Consider the following 24,419-nt stretch of genomic DNA (forward strand, 5'->3'; position numbering starts at 1 on the left):
AAAGTTCGGCCGCCGAACATGCATGCATTTCGGGTGAGTCTTAGGCCCTCGAAGGCATAAGTGAGGGAAGTCCAGGTTCGGCCGCCGAACCTCAAGTTCGGCCGCCGAACATGGCATGCATGCGGAGGCACGTTCGGCCCCCGAACGTGGCCTGGCCAGCCACTATAAAAGGGTCCCTTAGCCGAAAATGGGCGAGTTTTCTCCCCATTGTCTGCCAAGGTGAGCTCTCCGCCGTTCCTCACCAATCTTGAGTCTTTTCCTTCAGATCTTTCAAGATTTTCACAAGTTTTTACTTTCTTTTGAAGATTTTCAAGTTTTGAGCAAGTTTTGAACTTGGAGACCCAAGGAGCTAAATCTCTCCCAACTCCAAGTTAGATCGCCTCTACTCTCGATCTTCAAGAGGTAAGAGTCGATCTCTAGCTTACATTATGTTTTAAACAAGTTTTATGCAAGTTCATGGGGTAGAAAATGCATGAGTAAGCTTATGTTGAGTTTATGGGTTTTTGATGAGTTTTTGAGCAATGTGGCTTGTAATGTGTGTTTGATGTGTTGTAGTTGGGGTTTAAGGTATTTTGCGACCCCTAGGAGCTTGTATGCATGTTTTGGTTGAGCTAAATGCATGATGGTTTGAGTTTGGAGGCATTTGTGCATGTTTGAACCAAGTTTTTGCCCTTTGGGAGAAACCAGGTTCGGCAGCCGAAGGGACTTTCGGCCGCCGAACCCTCTTGTGGAAGCAGCCTTCGGCTGCCGAAGCTTGCCCCCGAAAGGAGACTTTCGTCTCTGTCTAGGAGTTTCGGCCGCCGAAAGTGCCGCCGAACATGCATGAGTTTCACCTCTGTCTGGGAGTTTCGACCGCCGAAGGTGCCGCCGAACCTGCCTGACTTTCGGCTCTGGAGGGACTTTCGGCTGCCGAACCTGCCGCCGAAAGTGCCCTGTCCAGCCTTCCTTTGCATGTTCTTGCATGGATGTTTTGAGATGTTTTAGGGGGTTTTTGGGGGATGTTTTTAGAGTTATGTTCTAGTTGTTTAGTCCCTCATTTGAGTCCACCTGTGTAGGTTCGGACCCGAGGAACCGAGGACCTCAGCAGTGAGTCAGCTGCTTCTGTCAATGTCAGAGCTAGCCAGAGGTGAGTAGAATAACTCTTTATGTTTCAAGTAAATAAATCAGTTTTGAGCATGTTCATGCATCACGGATGCCATGTGATATTTTTAGGTTGTTTGCATTAGAAATCACGAATATGTTGCATTGCATAATATGTTGTTGATGTGGATGAATGTTGAATGATCCATTAGCCCTCATATGTTATGACATGATGATATGGTATGGAAGTCTAGGTGTGGCCTGCACTACGCCCCTGGCACTACGTAAGAGAAAGACCGGACGTGGCCTGCACTACGCCCCCGGCACCATGGATTATGTATGTTATGTTATGTATAAGAGAAAGACCAGGTGTGGCCTGCACTACGCCCCTGGCATGATTGGATTATGTAGAGGGCTAAATGGTGACAAGTTCATCCTTGATATGATTAGTTGTGATGTGATGCATTCCATGATAGCATGTGTTTTAAATGCTTTATGATTCTGCTCACTGGGCTCTAGTAGCTCACCCCTCTCCCAAATTCCCCAGGTTTGCAGGTACGGGTTAGACAGAGAAGTCAAGAAGAGTAATGAAGTCTTATGTATGTAATAGTTAGAATGTGGACATGACAGATTGTATAATAATGTATAGATATGTAATGTAACGATATTAAGGTTAGAAGTGTGCTTGACCATAGTTTATTGTAATCCCTTTTGATGCATGATCTTTGATGTTTTATGAATAGAGATGTTTAGCCAACTCAACACATGTTATGCCACCCATTGGGGGCATTGATGAGATCCCACAGAGGGGTCAAGTTTATGATTATGGCAATGTTCAGTGCATGCACAGGTTGAGTTTGGTGTATGATAGAATGTATGAAAGAAAAGTTTTAATTTTTATGTATGTTGTTATCATGTATGGGATTAAACAGGTTTACAGGTTGCATGTCAGGCTTGCTACGGGTCCCGGCGGCCTTAAGCCGATCTGGATCCTAGCGCTGGTAGCGGTCCGATTTTCGGGTCGTTACAATAGCTGGAGAATTCTGGTGGCTTTTCAGTTCATCTGTCTCAATAATCACATCAAATTGAGTGTAGCCCTTTTCTCCCAACTATACTAGCTGGGTACTTACAAGAACAAGGAGTTTTGGTACTTTAGCGGTTGAAAACACTTAACCCTGTTTGACTAGATTCCTTCCTCCTTGAAGCAACGAAATAATAAATTTTTTGTCCTTCGTCATCGGACGCCGGGGGGTTTTGGGCATCTCCAAACAAGCTGGTGTTACTGGATAGAATTGAAGAAGGATAGGGTCCACTCGAGGAGGGAAGAGGATGAGATAGCATGTGAAGCGTTCAAAAAAGGAACGCACAACTTCAAGTTCATAGATTCTCTAATCAAGAACCCAGCTGCTACGTACCAACAGCTAATGAATAAAGCCCAAAAGTAAATCAGAAGCGTTGAGAGAGGATAAAGGAACGAGTCAAAAGCAAAACCAAAATTCAGAAAGGCAATGATATAGATGAAAGTGTGAAGATAAGAATAAGGCTACAAGGCGGGTCCCGCCAGGCTATTATTTTGATTTTAGTCCCGCTAAACAAGACATCTTATATCAGACCACAAGGCGAGTTCCGTCAAGCTATGATACAGGTGTTAGTCTCGCTAAAAAAGACATTTGATCCAAGGCTACAAGGTGGGTTCCGCCAGACCATAATTCGGGTGTTAGTCCGACTAAAAAAGACATTTAATGTCAAGACCACAAGGCAAGTTCTGCCAGCGCATAATCCAGATGTTAGTCCTGCTAAATAAAATATTCTATACAACGGCTACAAGGTAGGCATCCACCAGACCATAATCCGAGTGTTAGTCCCGCTAAATAAGGCATTTCATGCCTAGACCACATGGTGGGCATTCGCATGGCCATACGACTGGATGTAAGTTCTATTTCGAAAAAAATCTCTAAGGCATTTTATACTTAGGCCATAAAGCGGGCATTCACCAAGCGACGCGATCGGGTGTAAGTCCTGTTTTACAAAAAAGTCTCTAAGACATTTCATGTCTAGACCACAAGGCGAGCATCCGCTACGCTACGCGACCGGGTGTAAGTCCCATTTCGTAATAAAGTCTCTGAGGCATTTCATAACTAGGCCATTAAGGCGGACATTTTTCAGGCCACGCGACCGGGTGTAAGTCCCGCTTCACAAAAAATTCTCTAAGACATTTTATACTTAGGCCACAAGGCAGGTATCCACCAGGTCACGTAACCAGGTGTAAGTCCCATTTCGCAAAAAAGTCTCTAGGGTATTTTATGTCTAGACTATAAGGTGGACATTTGTCAGACGCGACTGAGTGTTAATCCGTTTTGGAAAAAAGTCTCTAAGGCATTTCATATTTAGGTCATAAGGCGATCATCCATCAGGCCACACAATCGAGTATTAGTCTCGTTTCACAAAAAAGTCTTTAATGCATTTTATGTCTATACTACAAAGCGGACATTCGACCACGGACCAGATATTAGGCATTTTATGCTAGAGTACAGGACGGATATCCACCGGACCATACCTTCGAGTATTGATTATTTTTATGCATACTATTTTTAATGAAACGATTTTTAGAATATCAAAATCAAGTATACGGTAAAATTAGGAGCAGAAATTTAAAACTAATTATGAATTATGAGCAATCAATTGAACACAATAAAATTTTTCAAAAAAAATCAAATACAATAAAATCAACAACCAATGGAGGAAAGTGTGTAGGGAGGAAAAATAATCTTAGATAGTATAATATATAAATAAATTTAAACTAGCTCATATAAAAGGAAATTTGATAATTTTTTTTATAATATTTGTATAATAATTTTTTTTATCTTTTATCTATTTAATTCTTTTATTTTAAATAAATTAAATTATAGTTTTTAGAAATTACATTTTTCTTTTAAGTAAATAAAATATAGTTTAAAAATTCTCTTAATTCTTTATTTAATAAATGAAAATTAGTATATTATTTTAAAATTATAATATATAAAAAATATAACAATTATAAATAATAAATTATAAGTGTTATAAAATGTGCAACACACCTTCAACAAAACTAAATATTTATTTATTTATCATACTTTAAATTTAAAAATAGTTAATAATTTTATTATTTAAATAAGTTTAAATTAATAAATTATTTCAAATATTATCTAAAATAATTTTAGATATTTATTATTTAAAATTAATGTATATTTAAATTTATTATTTCTGAGTTGAATTAGTTTTATTTGATAATTATATAGATTTATTAAAAATTAATAATTTTGATAATATTTATATTAAAATTTTGAGATAAGATTATTAAAATAATAAATTTTAATTAAAAATATTAAAATAATTATTACAATATTAAACTATTAGATTTAATTTGTTAATTTTTTGAGTTTAATTAATTTTATTTAATACTTAATTAATATTCAAATATATTTTAATAATTATTATCTTAAATTTTTAACTATTTTTTACATTTAAAACTATGATATTTTTTAACACATCTATATTAAATTAAATAATAAAATCATTATCCATAATTATATAGATTTTCATTCATATATATGTATATTTAATAATTAAAACAATTGAAATTTTTGAGATAAAATTATTAACTAACAAACTTAAATATTATTTAAAAAATATTAAAATAATTATCACAACATTAAAATATTAGATAATATTTTTAAATTTAAAAGATAAAAATTGTAAGATATACAAAATAATTATCAATAAATTAATAATTAAAAAATATATAGTTAATTGATTATCTTAATTTTAACACTATCTTAATTTTAAATATAAATTATTTTAATATTATCTATATACTTAAAAAATTTAAAAATTATCATATTATCTAATTTTTTAAAGTATAATATATATTGAATCAACAAAAACTTAATAAGACGTTAATCTTATATATTTGAAAATTTTTAATAAATATTTTTAAAAAATTTAAATAAATATTTTTTTTAAAAAAAATAATAGTTTAAATTTGAAAATATTTAAATAAAATATTAAAATTTATTATGATAATAAATAATTTAAAAATAATAAAATAAGTAATTAATGACTAATTAAATTGTAGTTTAATTGCAGTAGATTTACCCTTTATCCCTGTAAAAAACTCATCATTTCCTCCCCTACTTTCTTATAGTCATAGTATATTATAATAATAAATTTTAATTAATTTTACAAGAAAATAATAATAAAAACATAATAGGACTAGTATTAATCAAGGTCGAGCTTTATATACTTGGAGTAAGGTCATACCCTAAAAAAGAATACTAATTCAAGGTGATTAGGCCTCGTTTAAGGAAATCGGTTCCACGCTGTGTATCTCAATTTGAAAACGAAAAGTAGATTGACAGGCCATGCAAATGAACCCGTACAAAAAAAGTCTAAGTATGATAACATGATAAGAGGAAGGAGAGCGGGTCAAGTCACCTCACAACTCTGCCTGCGCGTCGAGAGAATTAAATGGCTGCATGATTGATGTAGAGAGGGATTATGACAAATCCGTACATACGAATTTGAGTAACACTGTTTTACTAACCACATTTTACTTTCTGCTAATACAAGAGCGATTAGACATAACTAACGGACAAAAGAGAAATGGATAAAAAGGCGAGAAACATCTTCTTCTCCAATCAAATTTACACAACCATTGTAAATTTATTTTCTGAATCTCAAGTATAATAATTTATTTATATATATTATTTTCTTATTTAAATTTACATAATAATATAATACAGATTTGAGTGACATTGTTTTACGAACCGCATTTTGCTTCCTGTTGTAACACAAAAGCGATTAGACGTAACTAACAAATAAAAAAGAAATTGATTAAAAGAGAGAAACGTCTTCTTCTCCAATCAAATTTAAATAACCATCGTGAATTTATTTTCTGAATACCAGAATATCAAGTATAATAATTTATTCATATATATTATTTTCTTATTTGAATTTACATAATAATATAATTATATAGAACTTAGTGATTATACTTACTATTGTTGCAAAAAAAACTCCTTACTACTTCAATAAGAACGCATTACCATAAGTCAAATTGAGAAAAATTAAGATAATTGCTTGTAATTAAGATTCTGTGACAATGATTTATTTTCTGGTTACTACGATTATTCTTATACATATTATAATAATTAATCGGCTATAATTTATAATAAAAATTAAAAAATTATTTTTTATAAATAAATTAAAATAATATAAATATTAATATAACTATAACTAATAATTATTATAAACTTATTATACCAAGTGAAATTAATTTCTATTGTTATTAGTTTTAAATTTATGAGAATTAAAGTTTATAAAATTTGAAATTTATAAGTGGATGGTAATTTTATAATTAAATTTAAATTTATAGTGAATGATAAATTAATTTAACATTAATAAGAAAATTTTAATTCAGATTTATATATAAATACTGAAAATTTAAATTTATTTTTTAAAAAAAGTTAAATTTATAGCATAAAATTATTAAAATAATATATTTAAATATTAAATAATATTAAAAGAATAAAATATAATATATAAAATTTTTAAATAATAATAATTATATATAAAATAAATATATATTTATAAATATAATTTGCATAGAATTAACTCTCTCTCTATATAAATATATAATTATAAATATAATTCGCTCATATTATAAATTTGATCTATTAAATAAAAAAAATCTAAATATTTATCACTTTTCGTATTTATATTTTAATTTTTATTATTTTTCATATTTACATTCTAACCTTCAAATTTTGAATAATAAAATTAATTTTTTCATATTAATTTAATTTTAGTTATATATTTTAATCAATTTTGACAAAAAAAAAAAAAATAGTTCATATATGATGCTATATAGGATTATTTCTTGAAAAACCTATTGGATAAAAAAATTTAAATATTTACATTAATTCATATTCATATCCAAAATTTTAATATAATAAAATTAAATTTTTTTCAATTTATTACAATTATAATTAAAAAAATTAAATTAAATCTGAAAAGTTAATAGCAAATTATAATATAATCTCTAAAGTTTTATATTAATAAATATAAAGTCTTTTAATTTAAATTTTATATTAAAAATAAATTTACCTTATATTTAAAATATGTAATATTAAATAAACATTTATAATGTAATATTAAATAAATATTTATAACAAATAAATTTTTACTACATAAAATATCATATATAAATATTATATATTAAAGTATTTCATTAAAAATTTTATATTTATATTATAAATATATATGTTTTATATATAAAGTCATTTCTTTTATAACTTTTATAAAAATTTAAATATGTTAAACTATGTTCTTATAAATTATTTAAATTATTTAATATTTTTATTTTGCTTACTTATATAATAATTATATTTATCATATATATTAATTTATTGATTGATCCAATAAAAACAGTATTTTATATGAATAATATTAAATAAAATAAAATATTATATATTTTATATTATAATTTAAATTTTTATTAAATGACATTATGTGTATAAAAATGAAAATAAATAATGGGATTAAAAAAACAAAAATTATTGAAATAAAAATATGTATTTTAAAGATTATTTTATTAGTCAAATAAAATTTTAAGGATTATATTATAATTTTTCAATAACTTTTCATAATTGATTATAATTAAGATAAAATAAAAAAAAATTTAGTTTTATTATCTAAAATTTAAAATTTTAGATATGAATATGAATTAATATAAACATTTTGATTTTTTTTATGTAATATATCTTTTAAGAAATAATTCTAATGAATTAAAAATTTTTTTTGTTAAAATTGATTAAAATAGATGATTAAGATTGATACAAATATAAAAGGATTGATTTTATTGTTTAGAATTTTAAAATTAGCATATATATATATATAAATATAAAAAGTAGTAAATGTTTAGATTTTTTTAATAATTTTATAAAATTTTAGATAATATTAATTTTATATATAATAAATATATCCTTATAAATATAATTTATTCATATTATAATGAGTATTAAATATATGCATATTAATTAAGACTAATTTATTAAAATGTATACAAAAAGATGTTGAGTAATACATATATTTTACTGTGTGAGTGTTAAAAACTTCTCAAATTAACTAAAAATGCTATAATAAAATTTTATTTTATTAACAATAATTTTAGCACAATAATTTTTAATTTAAGTGGTTGTAAAAATTTAAAAATTTAATATTTAATTTTAAAAATATAAAAATTAATTTATTAATTATGTTAAATTTTAAAAATTAAAATAATTTATTAAATTTTTTTTTTTAAAAAAAAAAAAGAGAAGAAGAAGAAGAAAGAAAGATGGTCACGTTGAGCTCCTCTATTCTTATGCCTTCAATTATTTCAGATTCTCATTTTTCTTGATCTACTGCAGATTTTTCTCTTAAAAAGCAAAAAGTTGAGTCTGGTCCAACGCAATTATTGAGAGTACCGAATGGATAGAGGAGTGACCGCCCATGCCATAACGTCATTCCAGCTGTCGTGTACATTTTCTTTTTTTCTGGTGTTCTCAATTATTAATTTTCAAAATCTCTACTAAAACCATTGCCAGATAAGTAGAAATCTCTACTTACACGACGATAACATTATTTATTAATTAGTATAAGAAATTTAAGAACTTTAACAAATAAAGATGGGATTTACTTTCAACTAAATACAAAGTGAAGGAGAAAAGCAAACTTGCCAAAAATAAACAAGTGAAGGAGAAAGCAAACTTGCCAAAAACAAACACCTCAAAATTATTTTATGGGCTTCTTGATAATGTTAACAAAGGCTTCAGGCATGTTGTCCGTATGTCCAGTTGTACGTCAATTGAACAAAAATCCAATCAATTGGTGGTGAAGAAATCTCTAAGGCTCTTCTTAGAGATAGGGGAAGACAAACTGGGTTATGCATGCGAGTGCTAGCTCCTTCACTTCCACTTCTTGTGATTATAATTTAGCATATATTATATTAATAAAAAAAAATCTCATACATACATCAACCACCAATCTTATCAAGTTGTTATATAGCTCCCAAGACGCAATGTGCTTGTGTGCCAGGAACAGCTTCTGAAACACAGCCATGGAAAAACAGATAGCAATCATAGGAGCTGGTCTCAGTGGCCTTCTTGCTTGCAGATACACATTCTCAAAAGGTTTCCATCCCATAGTTTTCGAAGCAACAAGCAGCATAGGAGGCGTATGGACTAAAACTGTAGAGACTACAAAGCTCCAAACTCCTAAACCATTCTACCAGTTCTCAGATTTTCCATGGCCAGATTCTGTCACAGATGATTTCCCAAACCAGCATCAAGTCTTAGATTATATTGAATCTTATGCGCAGCGTTTTGACTTGCTTAAGCACATCGAGTTCAATACTAAAGTTGTTGGAATCAACTATGAAGGGCCTTCTCAGGAAGAGATGGAGTCATGGAGTCTTTGGGGTGGCACCGGCGAGCCCTTCAGCTCCAGAGGCAAATGGAAAGTACAAGTCCAAGACACTCAAACCCTTTCAACTGAGGTAACTGTAGCAGTGTTACTCAAAAGTTTATAACCACTATCGTACACCTGTCTTTGTAGTACTATCTTTTCTCTTTTCTCATACAAAAATTGACTGTAAATGCAGGAATATCTTGTGGATTTTGTGATCCTTTGCATAGGGAGGTTCAGCGATGTTCCTAACGTTCCGGAATTTTCTCCCGGAAAAGGCCCTGAGGCATTTCATGGGGAGGTGATACACGCCGTGGACTACTTCAACATGGATTATCAAAGTGCTAGGAAGTTCTTAAAAGGGAAGAGAGTTACTGTTGTGGGTTTTCAGAAATCTGCACTGGATATTGCATCGGAGTGCGCTGAGGCAAATGGTAAGACCATACGTGATTTATTATTTTTTATTATTTATTTATAATTTATAAACAGTTGAGCTAATAATATTTTTTAAAATACAAAAAATAATTTATTTAAAAAAAAAAGAAAAAGTCATGAAAATAGTTTCAATTTCACTTTGTTCTAAAAACTATTTTTCATTTGCTAATTATTGTGAATATTTCAAATATCAAAAATGAATATTTTAAATAGAAAATATATTTTCTATAAATCAAACTTGGGGTTACATCGTGCAGATATTGCCTCTAATACTACTATAAAGAAAAATGTTGCATAATTCAAATATGGGAATCATTTTGGTCGTACATCTTGTCTTGTCTTCTCTTGCAGTTGCTAGAAATGATATTATCACATCATCTTTATTGTTTTATACATAGAATTAACATGGTTTAATTATTAATTTCAATTATTTGATTTTTTAAAAGAAATATAATACTTAATTTTATAATATAAAAAAATTAATTAATTTTTTTTAAAAAATACATTAAAATATTTATCATTTTAAAAAATTTATTAATTAATAACTATTAATTTTAATAATTAAATATTATAAAAAAATGTAAAATATTTTTAATATGAAAAATTAATTAATAAATTTTTTACAAGTCAAAATTAACAGTAAAATTAATTAATAAATTTTTTAAAATATTAAAAAATTTTTGATGCATTTTTTAAAATTGAAAAAATTAATTAATAAATTTATTTATAATATAAAAAATAAAAAATAATTTTTAAATTAATTTTTCTTTTCTGATTGTGGTCGTACAAGACTGCTTGAAAATATTGACCAAGTATAATGTAGATTCAAAGTTAATATTGACTAAAATTATTGTTGTTGCGAAAGAATAATTAACTCCATCTGTTCTGATATAATAATCCTATTTTTATTTTTCCAAAATTTAAAATGGATATTTATGTTAGTTCAAATGAAAATTTTCTCTTATGTTTCACCTGTAGGACTATATTAATAACAATATATTTATTTTTTTTTGCAATTAAATACAAAATATAAAGGAGTAAATTCTTCATAAAAACTTCTCATATTTCTATAAAATTATGGAGATAAAACTAATTTTTTTAAAAATTTAGAAAAAACATTTATATAGTTTTTTAATATTCTAGAAAAATTTTAAAAATATACATATTTTAAAAATTAAAAATCGAAAATGAGACTGTTATATTTTGAAATGTTGAAAAAGGAAAGGTGAATTATCACGTTGAGACTAATGGAGAAAAATTATTTGGATTCTTATGATGTTGGTCTTACAACTCATTAATATCTTCACACCATCATTCATAGAGCCTTATGGGGAAGGGTGCAAAAGACTAAGATATTTTTTAAAAAATATCTCCAAAAAATTAATAAAGGAAAAAAAATATTATTTAAATAAAAAATTAAACCATTTGAAAATAAAGAATGTTATATATAAATTATTAATTCCTTTTAACTTTGAAATTATAATAACAATAAAAATAAATTATTTTATCAAAAATATTTTACATATGAAAATCTTGTTATGCTACCACAAATGAAGAGTTTAAGGTAAGTTTATTTTATAAAAAATATTTTTTAAAAAACAATTTATATATTTTTTGATGTTTAAAATATTCAAAAAATTTAATTAATAAAAATATTTTTATAATTAAAAAAATATTTTAATAAAAATGACATCATCTTTTAAAAATAAAAAGTATTTTTTATATAATGATATATTCATTAAGATTTTTTTATATAAATTTATTTTTTATATTAAAATTGAATAATGAAAAAAAGTTATTTTGTTAAAAAATATTTTTCATAAAAAATTTTTTAAATATAAATTATTTTTTATAAATAAATAAAATTTAAGATTCTACTTATTTTTCAACGTTAATCTATATAAAAAATATATTTTAAAAAATAATTAATTTTCAATTATTTAATTATAATATTAAAATGTAAATACCTTGATGTGTATTAATAGGATTCTCTGAAAGTTTAAAAAAAAAAAAGTTTTCCTTCACAAGAAATTTTATTTTGATTAAAAAAATTTATATTAATAATTTTTTAAATATTTTAGATGTTAAAAATATGGAAAAAGATATTTTCAATGAAACTAACAGTAGCACCTGAAGCAAGTAAAAAAGTAAATGATTAATCTTAATAATGGCGGACAACCGTTCGTTTTATCATCTTTACGACTTTCAGGAATTTGATGATCAACTGGATTTGATCTGATTTGACCAAATAAAGTCATGAAGATGATGTAATGAACATCCCGGTAACTATTAAATTTAATCATTTAGAATTTTTTACTTGATATAATATATTTAAATAGATATAATAAAAAAATATATTTTTTAATATATATAAAAATAAAATGATTAAAAATTATGAAATGAATGGATTATATCATTAAAATTAAAAAAATTATTTATTTTTTTAAAAAATTTGTTAATTTATTTTAATTTCAAAATACATAATATAGCACTTCTTTATCAGAAGAGAAGAGATTGAATTATGCAACTGAAAAGTACGGAACAGAAAGCAATAAGCGTGGCGGTAGATTTGTGGTCCATCCACGTAAAAGATGAGGCAGCCTGCATGCTATAGAAACCCAATGAGCTGGGCGATAGCATGTCATGTCTTAGTCCTGCACTGACAAACACCACCAACTCAACCCCAACTGTATGTCCTGTAGTATTTGCATGGCTCGCCCAAGGGGACCGCGCAATCCACTTAGATTTTTTTTTTTTATAAATTAAAATAAATATAATTAAAATTTATAAATGGCTTTTATAAAATTAAAACCATTATTTTATTTTATATATCTCTCGCCTCTTATTATCACTGGCATATATATATATATCAAATTAAATTTTTATAGATTTAATTAATGGACTTTTTTATTTTATTTATTTTAATTAGTCTTTTAATAATAATTTAAGGGTAAATTTTAAACTAAAATATAAAATTTAGTAATTTTTGATTCTACTATATAATTTTCGGATAAATTTCGCAATTTTGCGAATGAAAAAACCTCATCTATTACAATATATCATCTTGCACTTGCAGGGGTTGAACATCCATGCAGAGTTTTATACAGAACTGAACATTGGACTGTCCCTGACTACCTTCCATGGGGGGTGTCTTTAGCATATTTCTATCTCAATCGCTTCGCAGAACTCCTTGTTCATAAGCCTGGTGAAGGTTTCCTTCTCAGTCTTCTGCCAACAATTCTCTCTCCTTTGGTAACCTAATTTCTTCTATTTTCCTTCCATTTCCTCCAATGAGATTTCAGAAAGTTGCTAATCTAGCTTAATTTCCAGAGATGGGCATTCGCCAAATTTATGGAAACACACTGCAAGAATAAGCTTCCATTGGCAAAGTTTGGAATGGTTCCCAAGCACAGTTTCCTTCAAGAAATTAATTCTTGTACACTCTCAACAGTTCCAGACAAATTTTATGACAAAGTTGAAGAGGGAAGCATCTTGCTGAAGAAAGCTCCAAGTTTCAGCTTCTGCAAAGAAGGAATTAAAGTCGATGGTGAGGACCAACTCCTAGAGACTGATCTGGTCATATTGGCTACAGGATTTAGAGGTGATGAGAAGCTTAGGGACATCTTTCTGTCTAAATTCTTTCAAGAATGCATCGTTGGGTCCCCTACTTCAGCAATTCCCCTCTACAGGTTAGCCTGGTTATTTATAAATATCACATTCCAGTAGGGAACTTTATTCTTGTTTGTTTGGAAAGCCTAGAAACAAATAAAATAATTCATTTCAATTTTTAAATATTTTTTAAAATATAAAAAAATTATTATTTAATCCATACAATATATAAAAATTCATTAATTGAGATAATTTTGTTGTTCAGGGAATGCATTCATCCACAAATACCACAGCTAGCAGTGCTAGGGTTTTCAGAAAGTATTTCCAACTTGTTCACATCAGAGATGAGAAGCCGATGGGTAGCAGAGCTTCTCGATGGCACATTCAAGATGCCAAGCATAAAGGAGATGGAAGAAGATGTGAAAAAATGGGATCAATATAAGAAGAGATATTCAAGATCATACTACAGAAGATCATGCATTGGAGCTCTTCATATTTGGTACAATGATCAACTCTGCAAAGACATGGGATGGAACCCTAAGAGAAAGAAAGGATTCTTTGCTGAACTCTTCGAGCCTTATGGACCCATGGATTACGTTTCTCCTTCCTGAAGTAGCCATCGTTGTAGTTTTGATGTGTGTGTGCTTTACTTGTAATATGTGAAATAAGGAGATTGTTACTTAAGCAGAGACGGTGGTGTAAATTTTATGAGGCAATAAGTGAAACAATCTGCAGAAACAAGATCATGCCTATATATATCAAAATTTACTTTGATTAAAACAATAAAGGTAATTTACAGGGACATCCCTAAGATTTGGCAAAACTCACAAATTTATTCCTCATTAAATTTTGTATAACAAATTCTGACTTTTTTTCCCTCAAATAAAATTTTGTATAACAAACTCTGACCAATGAATATGTAATTTTTATCGGTGAAAATACTCTCTAAGTGGCAGGAAGGAGCAAATGCTTCCCAAAAAATACCCATGCTATATATAATTTATTAATTTCAATCTAAATATATTTTCAGCTTATGACTTTTACAATAAAAATTACAATTTAACGTTTCAAATTAAAACTTTTTGTCTCTGCCCCCTCTCTTCTCTCTCTCCCTCTCTCCCCACCTGCGGGCTTGACTCATATCCTATTCCTTCCAAGAAACGTATCTGATTGATCTGTTTGAAAGTTATTCTTTTAGTTAATTTGCACATCATCTACATGTTTTGATCTTTCTCTCCACTTCCTTCTCTCCAAACAGAATTTTGATTCCCATACTTTACTTTGAATGCACATAAGCTATTTGGCTTTGAATACGATTTTAATTCGACTCTTACAGGTTCTACTAGTAAGACTTAACTTGTTAATGCGGCTGGACTTGAAGAAAGGCATGAGGGATTTCTTTCTCGATTTTGAATATTTAGCTGAAGGACTCTGCAGGTATTTGTTGGAAGCTTTTAACTTTGCTGTTAAAGAATTTATTACTTTTTGCCTAATTTTCATATCTTCTATTGAGGGATTTATTGGGTTTCTGTTCTTCCAAATCTTGGTCTCCTAGATTCTTGTCTTATGCGCTTCTGCTGGTTGATATTGATATGAAACCTGGTAGAAAAGAGGAATTAGAAAGTTTAGTTCTTTAGTGTTGTGTAGATAAATTATTGATGTGAAACTTTCTAAACTAGTATTAGCAAGATGGATTCAATTCAGAATACTGTTCATTATTGTTGTGTATATAAGGGTAAACAGACCATATATGTGGGTATAGTGGGGGTAATCATGAGATTGAGAATTTGGTGGCATTGTCTTTGGAAAGAATTCCTGCATATGATAAGTGGTATTTTGAGACAATTGGTAAGAGCTCTGACTTTTGAGTTTTTGAGACAATTGCTCCACAAACTTAGATCCATGCTTGACCCATTTGTAATCCAGAATTGCTTTCAGTTCCACAGGATGTCTCGGTCAGCACATAGTGAAGGCAGCTCGTGAGATGCTACGGTGGTCTCACCCAGTTTTCACTTCAATAAGGATACATGGAATATGAGGTGGATGCAAGAACCAAGTGGTAGTGTGACATGAGATTTTTTCTGCAATAGGATATGGCCTGTAATATCTGCTTGCAAGCTTATGATAGGCACGTTTGAAAATAGTGCATTGGCAATGGAGCTTCAGGACCACCAAGTCACTGATTTGGAATTCAAGGTCCCGCCGTTTTGAATCCGCGAGTTGCTTCATATGATTATTGGCTGCATGAAGATTGATATTGAGCTCTTATAAGAGGTTGTCCTACGAAAAGAGGTTGCAATCTACCTCGTTAACTGGACAATTCCCTTCAACATAATGAGGAAGGACAGGAGGAGGTCATCCATAAAGAGCTTGGAATAGTGTCATCCAGGTGGAGGCATGGTAAGTTGTTTTATACCAGTATTCTATCCATGTAAATAAAAGTGCCACTTTCAGGGATTTTGATAGAAAAAGCTACAGAGGTACTGTTCTAGGCATCGATTGACTACCTCTGTTTGTCTGTCAATTTATGGATGGTGTGTAGAGCTTTTCTTTAATTGTGTTTCAGACCGTTTAAAAAATTCATGCCAAAAATGGTTGATAAAAATGGAATCTCTATCAGAAATAATGGACTTGAGTATTCTATGAAGCTTTATAATTCCTTCAATGAATTTCTTGGCCACCACTTTTGTTGTGTACGGATGAGTTAATAGCATAAAATGTGCGAATTTTCTCAGTCTGTCGACCACAACCATTATAGAATTCTTTCCACTGGAGGTTGGCAATCTATTGATGAAATCTAACGTGATATCATCCCACAGTTGATGAGGAACAAGTAATGGCTAGAGTAGTTCGACAGGTGACAATGTTTCCACATTTGTCTGTTAGCAGACTTCACAAGGAGCAACATGATTTTTCACTGTTTTATGCATGGAAGGCCAATAAAACTACTGAGCTAGGCACTTATAGGTTTGAAGAACACCCGAATGGCCCCCAATAGGTGAATCATGGAATTCTTTGAGTAGTTGAGTAATAATATATGACTTGGGAGGTACCACTACCTGATTCTTGTAACAGACTAAGCCATTATGCCAACTGTATGGTTAGCCAGGATTTTCAGTCGCTAACCTGCCAGATTCTGCATGTATGGATCACTACTTGTTGCAGCCTTGATTCATCGCATATTCCATATTGGGACACGAAAACTACTTCCAAAATTGGGCTACTTGCACTCGCAATAATGCATAAGCAGTCATATTATCGTGGCTTGGTTTATAACGAATTTCATAATCATAACCGAGTAATTTGGTTACCCATTTATGTTGCTTTGGCTTGACAATTTGTTGTTCCAGCAGATGTTTCAGGCTACGTTGATCAGTGTAGAATTTTCTTCTTAGTAAATAAGGCTGCCAAACTTGAATAGTGTGAGCAATTGCTAGCATCTCCTTCGCATATCCTTCGCATAAACAAACCATGATTGTTTGGTAACACGTAAGGCTCAGCTCATGAAGGCAATGGTCTGCCTTTTTGGGTTAATACTACTCCAATTCCACCCTCAGATGCATTGATGTCTATGATAAATGGCTCCTGAAAATTAGGGATAACCAAAATTGGTATAGTGTTTATAGTTGTTTTCAATGCTTTGAAGGCATTTTTGGCTTCTTCTGTCCTCCCAAATTATCCCTTTTTTAAAAGGTTGGTTAAAAGGTGAGCAATCAATCCATAGTTGTGAACAAACTTGCAATAATAACTTGTAAAGCCCAAAAAACCACGCAATTCATAAATGCCAGTAGGTCGTGGCCCATTTAACATGGCAATAATTTTGCCTTGGTCCACCTTAACATCCTCAGCAGCAACAATGTGCCCAAATATTCAAACTCTTGTAATCCAAAAGCACATTTGATAATTTCACATGGAATTGATGTTGCCTTAAAATTTAAAAAGCCTGTTTGACATGCTCAAGATGTTGAGACCAATTGGGGCTATGGATTAGAATATCATAAAAAAAAAAAAATGAATTGGTAAAAATAAAGACGAAATAAGGAGTTCATTCTTACTTAAAATGTGAAAAGAGCATTGCAAAGTCCGAGAGGCATGACTAAATATTTATAGTGACCATTATGAGTGCAAAAATCTGTTTTGTAAATTGTCAGGAGGGTGTATGCATATCAAATGATAACTTTCTTGCAGGTCTAGCTTAGTAAAATAGATAGCTCCCTGGAGTTCAGGGAGTATGTTATCTTTTTTTTTTTCAACCACTAAAACATGAGAATAAAAAGGACTTATGCTAAATTGAATTAGCCCGCTATTGTAATATAGCTTGAACTTATTTTTCATTTTAACTTTTTGAAAATAGGCATACATATATGATCGTGTATAGGTTCAGTGCCTTCCTTCAAAGTAATATGGTGGTCTATTGCTCGTGGTGATGGAAATTGTGTATATTCTTGAAATAAGTCTTATAATTTTTTCGAATAGGTTAGTCATCTTAGCAGGAATCTCGATATAGATGGTTGTGGCTTGTAGACAAATTGCAAATAAGGAACTGCCTTGCTTGGCATCCTTGGATATAATGGCAAGTGGTACCGACTGGATGGCAGGTGCCTGGGTAGCTTTCAACTTGTATAATATATCACACCACCTAAACTCCATGGTCAAGTTAGACTAATGACAAGTCACCTGCCCCAATTATGCCAGCCATTGAATTCTGAGAACTACATCCAACTCGGTAATAAGTAAATCATAAAAGGTGAGAATAAAATTGATATCTTATATATGGATTTTTAACATCTTCAAACAACTCTTAGCACTTCAGAGTTGTGCCATTTGCTACTTTGACATTGAAGGACTCTGCAAGCGTCACCAGTAGCTAGAGTGCATTTTGCAAGTTTCTTACTAATGAAATTATGGGTGAATCTACTATTTATGAGAGCCACTGCTTTAAGAGTTACAAAATCTGCCAATACCCACATTGTCTCAGGAATTGTCCATCCCGTAATTGATTGAAGCTATATCTCAGTTTGGCAGGAATGGTGGTTTTTGACATCCTCTCCTTCATACCCTTCCAGTAACTTGAGGTCTCTTGCACTAATGGCCTAGTAAGAACTTTTTATCAAAATTAAAACATAATCCTTATGAACGTTGCCGCTACATTTTTAGTGATAGACTCGGATTGGTGATAGAATCGAATCAGTGGTTGGCCTTCCACTTGAACGAAATAACTTTTGTTGCCTTATTAACTACTCATCCCTCATGTGGGCAAAGCTAATTGCCTCTTTCACAGTTTTGGCTTAAAAATATATATGCCTTCAGCAATGTCGAGCCTGAGTCCTCCAATGAAAGTCCCAACTAAAGCCTTTTGGGACCACCCATGCACTTTATTACACAAACGTTTCAAACTCCTATTGATAATCCCATAATGAACTGAGCTGTCAGATCTTAGAAAAAGCTTCATCGAATTCTACACGCTCTGTTGGACCAAACCTTGCCCATAGTTCTTCTTGGAACAACTCCCGCGTTATCTCCTGGTGATCGGCCTGACACATGCAGTGTAGCCATTGCCACCACTGATTTGCTTCTCCCTCCAAATGAAAAGAAGCCAATGGAATTTTCTTAGCCTCTATTGTATGTTAGTACTCAAAGAATTATTCGACCTTCATAAGCCACGCTGTTGGATCTCTCCCAGAAAAAATTCAAGTTTAGCCAATTTGGATAAAGACCATGGTCACCCGCCCTCGGTTTGAGTTTGTGATGTAGGCTAGGAGAGGGAGCGATTGGTTCAGTAGTGAAGGAAGTCACATGATGTGAAACTAATAAATATGAAAATTTGCTAATTAACGCTTCTAGCTAGTGCAACTTATTTGTCACTCCTTCCAATCGAGTAAGGCTGGATTGCAATCCTCTAAAACTAACCTCCAAATTTTCGATTCATTTTTTGTTGGTAGTAATAACTTTGATACCAATAATAGGTTCAGTCAAAGTTAATCGGATTTGCTTGAATAAAGTATTCTACTCAGGGTGGAATACCACACGTTTGTTATGAATTGTTCTATTCTTTATTAATAAAGCTTTGGTATTTAAATACAAAAAGAATTCCTTAACTCTAGAGCAGAAACATGAATGCAACTACGTAAAGCAAATAACAAAAACATGTAACCCATAAAGCCCTATTCTTCCACTATTGACATCGCATTTCACCTGCATGGCCATCACCCCACATTAAATGCATATTTTCTTTTACCACTTGGTTCAGCCATCACATTTGGGATTTGGTTTGGAAACTCATGTGGTCCTATGTGGCGTATCAATCATGGTCTTGGAACTATGGCATTGAGTTGCTACACTATAAGAAATTAGATTTGAGCCTCCATTAATAATTTAATCTTTTGACATGATGGTAAGTACTTGATCCTACATATTCTCCGCAACAACTAACCAACCATGAGATGATCCTCTAAACACCTTAAATTGAGCCTTACCCAAATCAAGGTATTACATTTTCTTTTCTATTATGTTGAATAATTCATGTGATGCTTAGGTGTTGCTTGGATCATTCGCATGCCAATGGAGCCAACAACTATGGAATTTCAAAAAATTCATAATTTATCTATATAAAGATAGATATTCGCGACTTTCATATATAATGAATCGATCCATGTTCAGTATAATTAATTTGTGTAACTTTACAATTCTAAATTTAATACTATTATTAATTGTTAAATTTGCTAAAAATTAAACATCATTTCCATTAAATTGTTAATCCGAAGAAGAGAATTAGGAACCCTAAACTTCGTGAGATTAGTAAACTTTCTCACAGCTAGTGATGGAAATCTTCACAGCACAAAAAGAATAGAGTCTTAGCGGTTAGCCCTCTCTATATAAAATAAAAAGCAATAAATCCTTACCATTCTCATTCGAAGTTCCGTAATTAATGTCTCCTGTCATGTCACACAACTACAGTATTCATATCTCTATAATCTATGTGTTCAAGGCAAAACATCTGTATTTCAACCCGTTACTAAGATGTTCTATATCCAATTGATTAGTTGTAGTTTGACATTATTTTTCATATATTTTAAATATTTAAATACATTATTTAAAGGCTATTATTTATTTTTAGTGTTAATTTAATTAAAACTCAAGTAAAAATAAAATTTATGAAACTATATTATTATGTAAATAAAAGTATAATGTAGTTATAATTATGAGGTTTCTATTGCATGTAAGTAATGTCTCTGAAATATTTTTCATCAATGTTCTTATCACAATTGGACAATGATGTTATTGAGACTAGTACATATTATATTCTTTTCTTTTAGAGAAAGCAACTGATCTCATAGGTTAAAATATGTGATATATCTATAATTAATATGTATGTGCTTATTTTATAAATAAATACAGTAAATTTAATCTATATGGAGAATAACCTATGTATGTGAATTACTCAAGTGATGATTGTATATGTAATTTTTTAACTTAAAATCAATAAATAGTCTTGTATAGGGACTCTTATATTTTAATTCATGTTACACGTTACTTAGTTCATGAGTAACCAATGGAAATGTATTAGATATATTAGAAACTATATGAAGCGTTTATGTGATTGAGATATGATTCATCACACTAGCTTAAATTTGGGAATGACCCATTTGTTCTCTATTAGCATTGATCATGAAATTCTTGCGCAAGATGAAATAAAATTAGCAAATGAGATTTGAAATTTCATAACTAATATTTAACGTTGCAAACATACTCTATGTATTAATTACACTGAGATATCATGCGCTGAAAAGTTAAGTTAAACCACTTTTAATATTATGAATATTTGGGTGGTTTTAACATGTTGCTAGATAATATTCTTGACTTTTAAATTAATTAAGTAGTTAGTTATATTTGTTACTAATATATTAGGAATCTAATGGCTCACACATAAATAATTAAATGAGAAAATAAAATAAAAAATTAAATAAGTAAGACTTAACTGCATATAAATTGGTATTGAAATAAAATTGTAATTTAAAAAAATTATGATTTTTACCTAATTAATTACTGAAGTAGAGACTTAATTAAAATTATTTAAAATTTATATATTCTGTTTATCAAAATTTTAGTTTATAATTATAATTTATTTATTTAACTTAAATAAATAAATATTGTATATACTGAAGCTCTAGAGTTTTTATATAAAAAAATCTCTTATTAAATTTAAAAGAGACTTTTGAGAGCTTTTAGAACTTTTAGAAAAAACAAAGTGTGAACTAGCATCTATAATTAGATATTAAACACTTTTTCTGGTTTGCGATAATTTAATTAATTAGAATAATTTTATATTTTTCGGCAAAGAAATTAAAATGTATTTATTTTATTTTTAATATTATTATATTTTTATTTAAACGTCATGTATATAAATAAAAAAAATTTAATTTTTTATTTTTTTCAGCATTTAATCCGATTGAAATTTAACATTAATACTAGAATCCATTTAAACTGTTAAATTATAATAGGTAATTATATTTATTATTAAGTTAATTGAATTAAATTTTGTGTGCTTGATAAAATTTGATGTTCTTCAAAATCCTTCCAGATTTATTATTGTGAAATTGATCTTATCAAGAAATTAAACAGTTTTCATCTTCTGATTAAATTAATTTTAATAATTTTTTTCTTTGCGACAGTGTTCATGAAGAACACCGTCGCGGGCCATCTGCGGCGGGCAATGCGAAGAGTGTCTCCGCTGCTACCGGCGAAGAGCGACTGGTCCTTCAACCATTGCGAGACTGGCCGGTATTTGCTGCCTTGACCGCAGAGGCCATGAGAAGGTCGTGGAGGATGTTGCACTGTGGAGATCGAAGCCCGAGATAGTCTCAGTTCGAGGTCCCCTCGCGACCTTCAAGGCACGCTGCCGCCTGGCCCGCCTCGTGCACTTGTTGCGCAATGGCGGAAGGCGAAGTCTCGCATGGCATGGCCGCCATGCGTAGGGCCGTCGCGCATCGGTGGGTGTCTCAGTTTTTCTCCTTCTCGCGAATTTATCGCGAGAAAGAAGGCCACCCCGACACCAGCGATCCCGTCGCTGCAGGCTGGCCAACTGGAGTGCGGTCAGTGTGTCGTGCTGGTGGCCTGCGCCAGCGGCTGGACTGGCGATGGCTACTGTGGGGACTCCTCATGCAGCGGCTAAGGCTTCTTCCTAAGGAAGAAGATGACTTTTGCAAATTACAGTTCAGTTCCTGTTTTTTTTGAAAGTTTTCAAAAAAAGTCCTTTTGGGTTGAAAAATTATTTAAAAATATTTTATCTATAAATTAAATAGTTATTTAATTTAAAATAGTTTTTATTGATTTGGGCCATTTAAATATTTTGACAGTAATTAAAAATTAATTTTAATTTATTCTCTAATTTGATTAAAAATATAAATAAAGTTATTTATTCATGAAATTAATTTTAAAAATTAATGGCATTAATTTAATTTTATAATTTACTTTTAAAATTAATTTTCTAATAGGATTAGAGGTTGAATAAACTTTTTTAAGATAATTATAAAAAATTACTTTATACTTGAGTAATGTCCTATATTTTAATTTGTAATAAATAAGATCTTATACTTTTATGTTGTCAGCAAAGCGAGATTTTCTCAAAAATACCGTTAGATATGACTATTAAATTATAATTTAATTTTTGATATTTAATATAAATTATATTTTAATCTTTATATTTTTAAATTTAATCCATTAAATTTTATTTAATTAATAAAATAATTTTTTAATTTAAATTTTATATTTTTAATTGAAATTAATCCCTTTATTTTTATAAATCAGTCCCTAAATATTCTAATCACTAATAATTCTTTATATTTATAAATTAATCTTTATGTTTATTAAATTTTAATATTTTTCCTATAAAAAATAATAAAATAAAAAATTTTATATTTCATTTTTGTCCTAATTAATAAAAAAAATCATTAAGAAGGAAAAAGTTAGACTAGAAGAATTTTTTAAACTTAAATTTATATGCATATTGTGTTAATATTCTTGATTTAATTTTTATTTATTAATTTATTTTAAGATATAAAATTTAATAAATATGATATTAATTTAAAAAAATTTAAGTAATTATTTATAAATAATTATAATATCTAGGGACTAATTTGTAAGAATGTAGAGAACTATTTTTCATTATAAAACAAAATTTTATAATTAAATTTATAAATATCGAAATTAAATTATATGTTTTATAAAAATTTAAAAATTAAAATATAATTTATTCTAAATAAAAATTATTTTTAAATGCCATATCAACATTTATTAATGGTGTTAAACAAAAAAATCTTACTTTATTAAGCGAGTGAAATCACAAAATTATTTTTGTCATAAATTAAATTACAGAATTCTACTTGAAAAAGTTATACATGATAGTTTTTTTGTAATTAGTTTAAAAATTTTTATTCACGATTTATTTTTCATTGACATGAAAATTAAAATATTAAAATTATTTAATTTTTAATTTTAATATACAAAACCAATAATAAATATAAAATAAATTAATGATTAATTTATATGTATTTAATATAATTTATTTGCATAACGGATAGTTATAGATAAATTTTAGTAATTTTTAAATAGAATTTACATGACATGCCTTTCCTTCTTATTCTAGATAGTAAAATTATCTTTTCATCTAACTCTTAAGATTTCCTTTCAAAAGTTATGTAATTATTATGTAATTAGAATATGTAGATAACATTAATGCGGTGCATTGAGGAACACTTTTTTACTTTTAAAGATTAAAGAAGTTGCTATCTATATTTTTAAACTATCAAGTT

General features: G+C 29.4%; 1 protein-coding gene across 1 annotated transcript; it reads left to right on the top strand.

Annotated features, from left to right (window-relative positions):
* Positions 1-8,866: 8,866 nt before the first annotated feature.
* Positions 8,867-14,349, top strand: LOC110616176 (probable flavin-containing monooxygenase 1). The gene is made up of 5 exons (XM_021758523.2): positions 8,867-9,655; positions 9,761-9,998; positions 13,076-13,251; positions 13,330-13,688; positions 13,874-14,349. The coding sequence occupies exons 1-5, from the start codon at positions 9,218-9,220 to the stop codon at positions 14,217-14,219; spliced, it is 1,557 nt and encodes a 518-aa protein (XP_021614215.1). The 5' UTR covers positions 8,867-9,217; the 3' UTR covers positions 14,220-14,349.
* Positions 14,350-24,419: the final 10,070 nt, after the last annotated feature.

This window comes from Manihot esculenta, chromosome 4 (assembly GCF_001659605.2).
Source record: "Manihot esculenta cultivar AM560-2 chromosome 4, M.esculenta_v8, whole genome shotgun sequence".
In the NCBI taxonomy this organism is placed as follows: Eukaryota; Viridiplantae; Streptophyta; class Magnoliopsida; order Malpighiales; family Euphorbiaceae; genus Manihot; species Manihot esculenta.

Coding starts and splice junctions, on each gene's coding strand:
- LOC110616176 (XM_021758523.2), top strand. CDS start 9,218: ATGGAAAAACAGATAGCAATCATAGGAGCTGGTCTCAGTGGCCTTCTT. Junction 9,656..9,760: donor CTCAAACCCTTTCAACTGAG/GTAACTGTAGCA, acceptor CTGTAAATGCAG/GAATATCTTGTGGATTTTGT. Junction 13,689..13,873: donor TCAGCAATTCCCCTCTACAG/GTTAGCCTGGTT, acceptor TTTGTTGTTCAG/GGAATGCATTCATCCACAAA.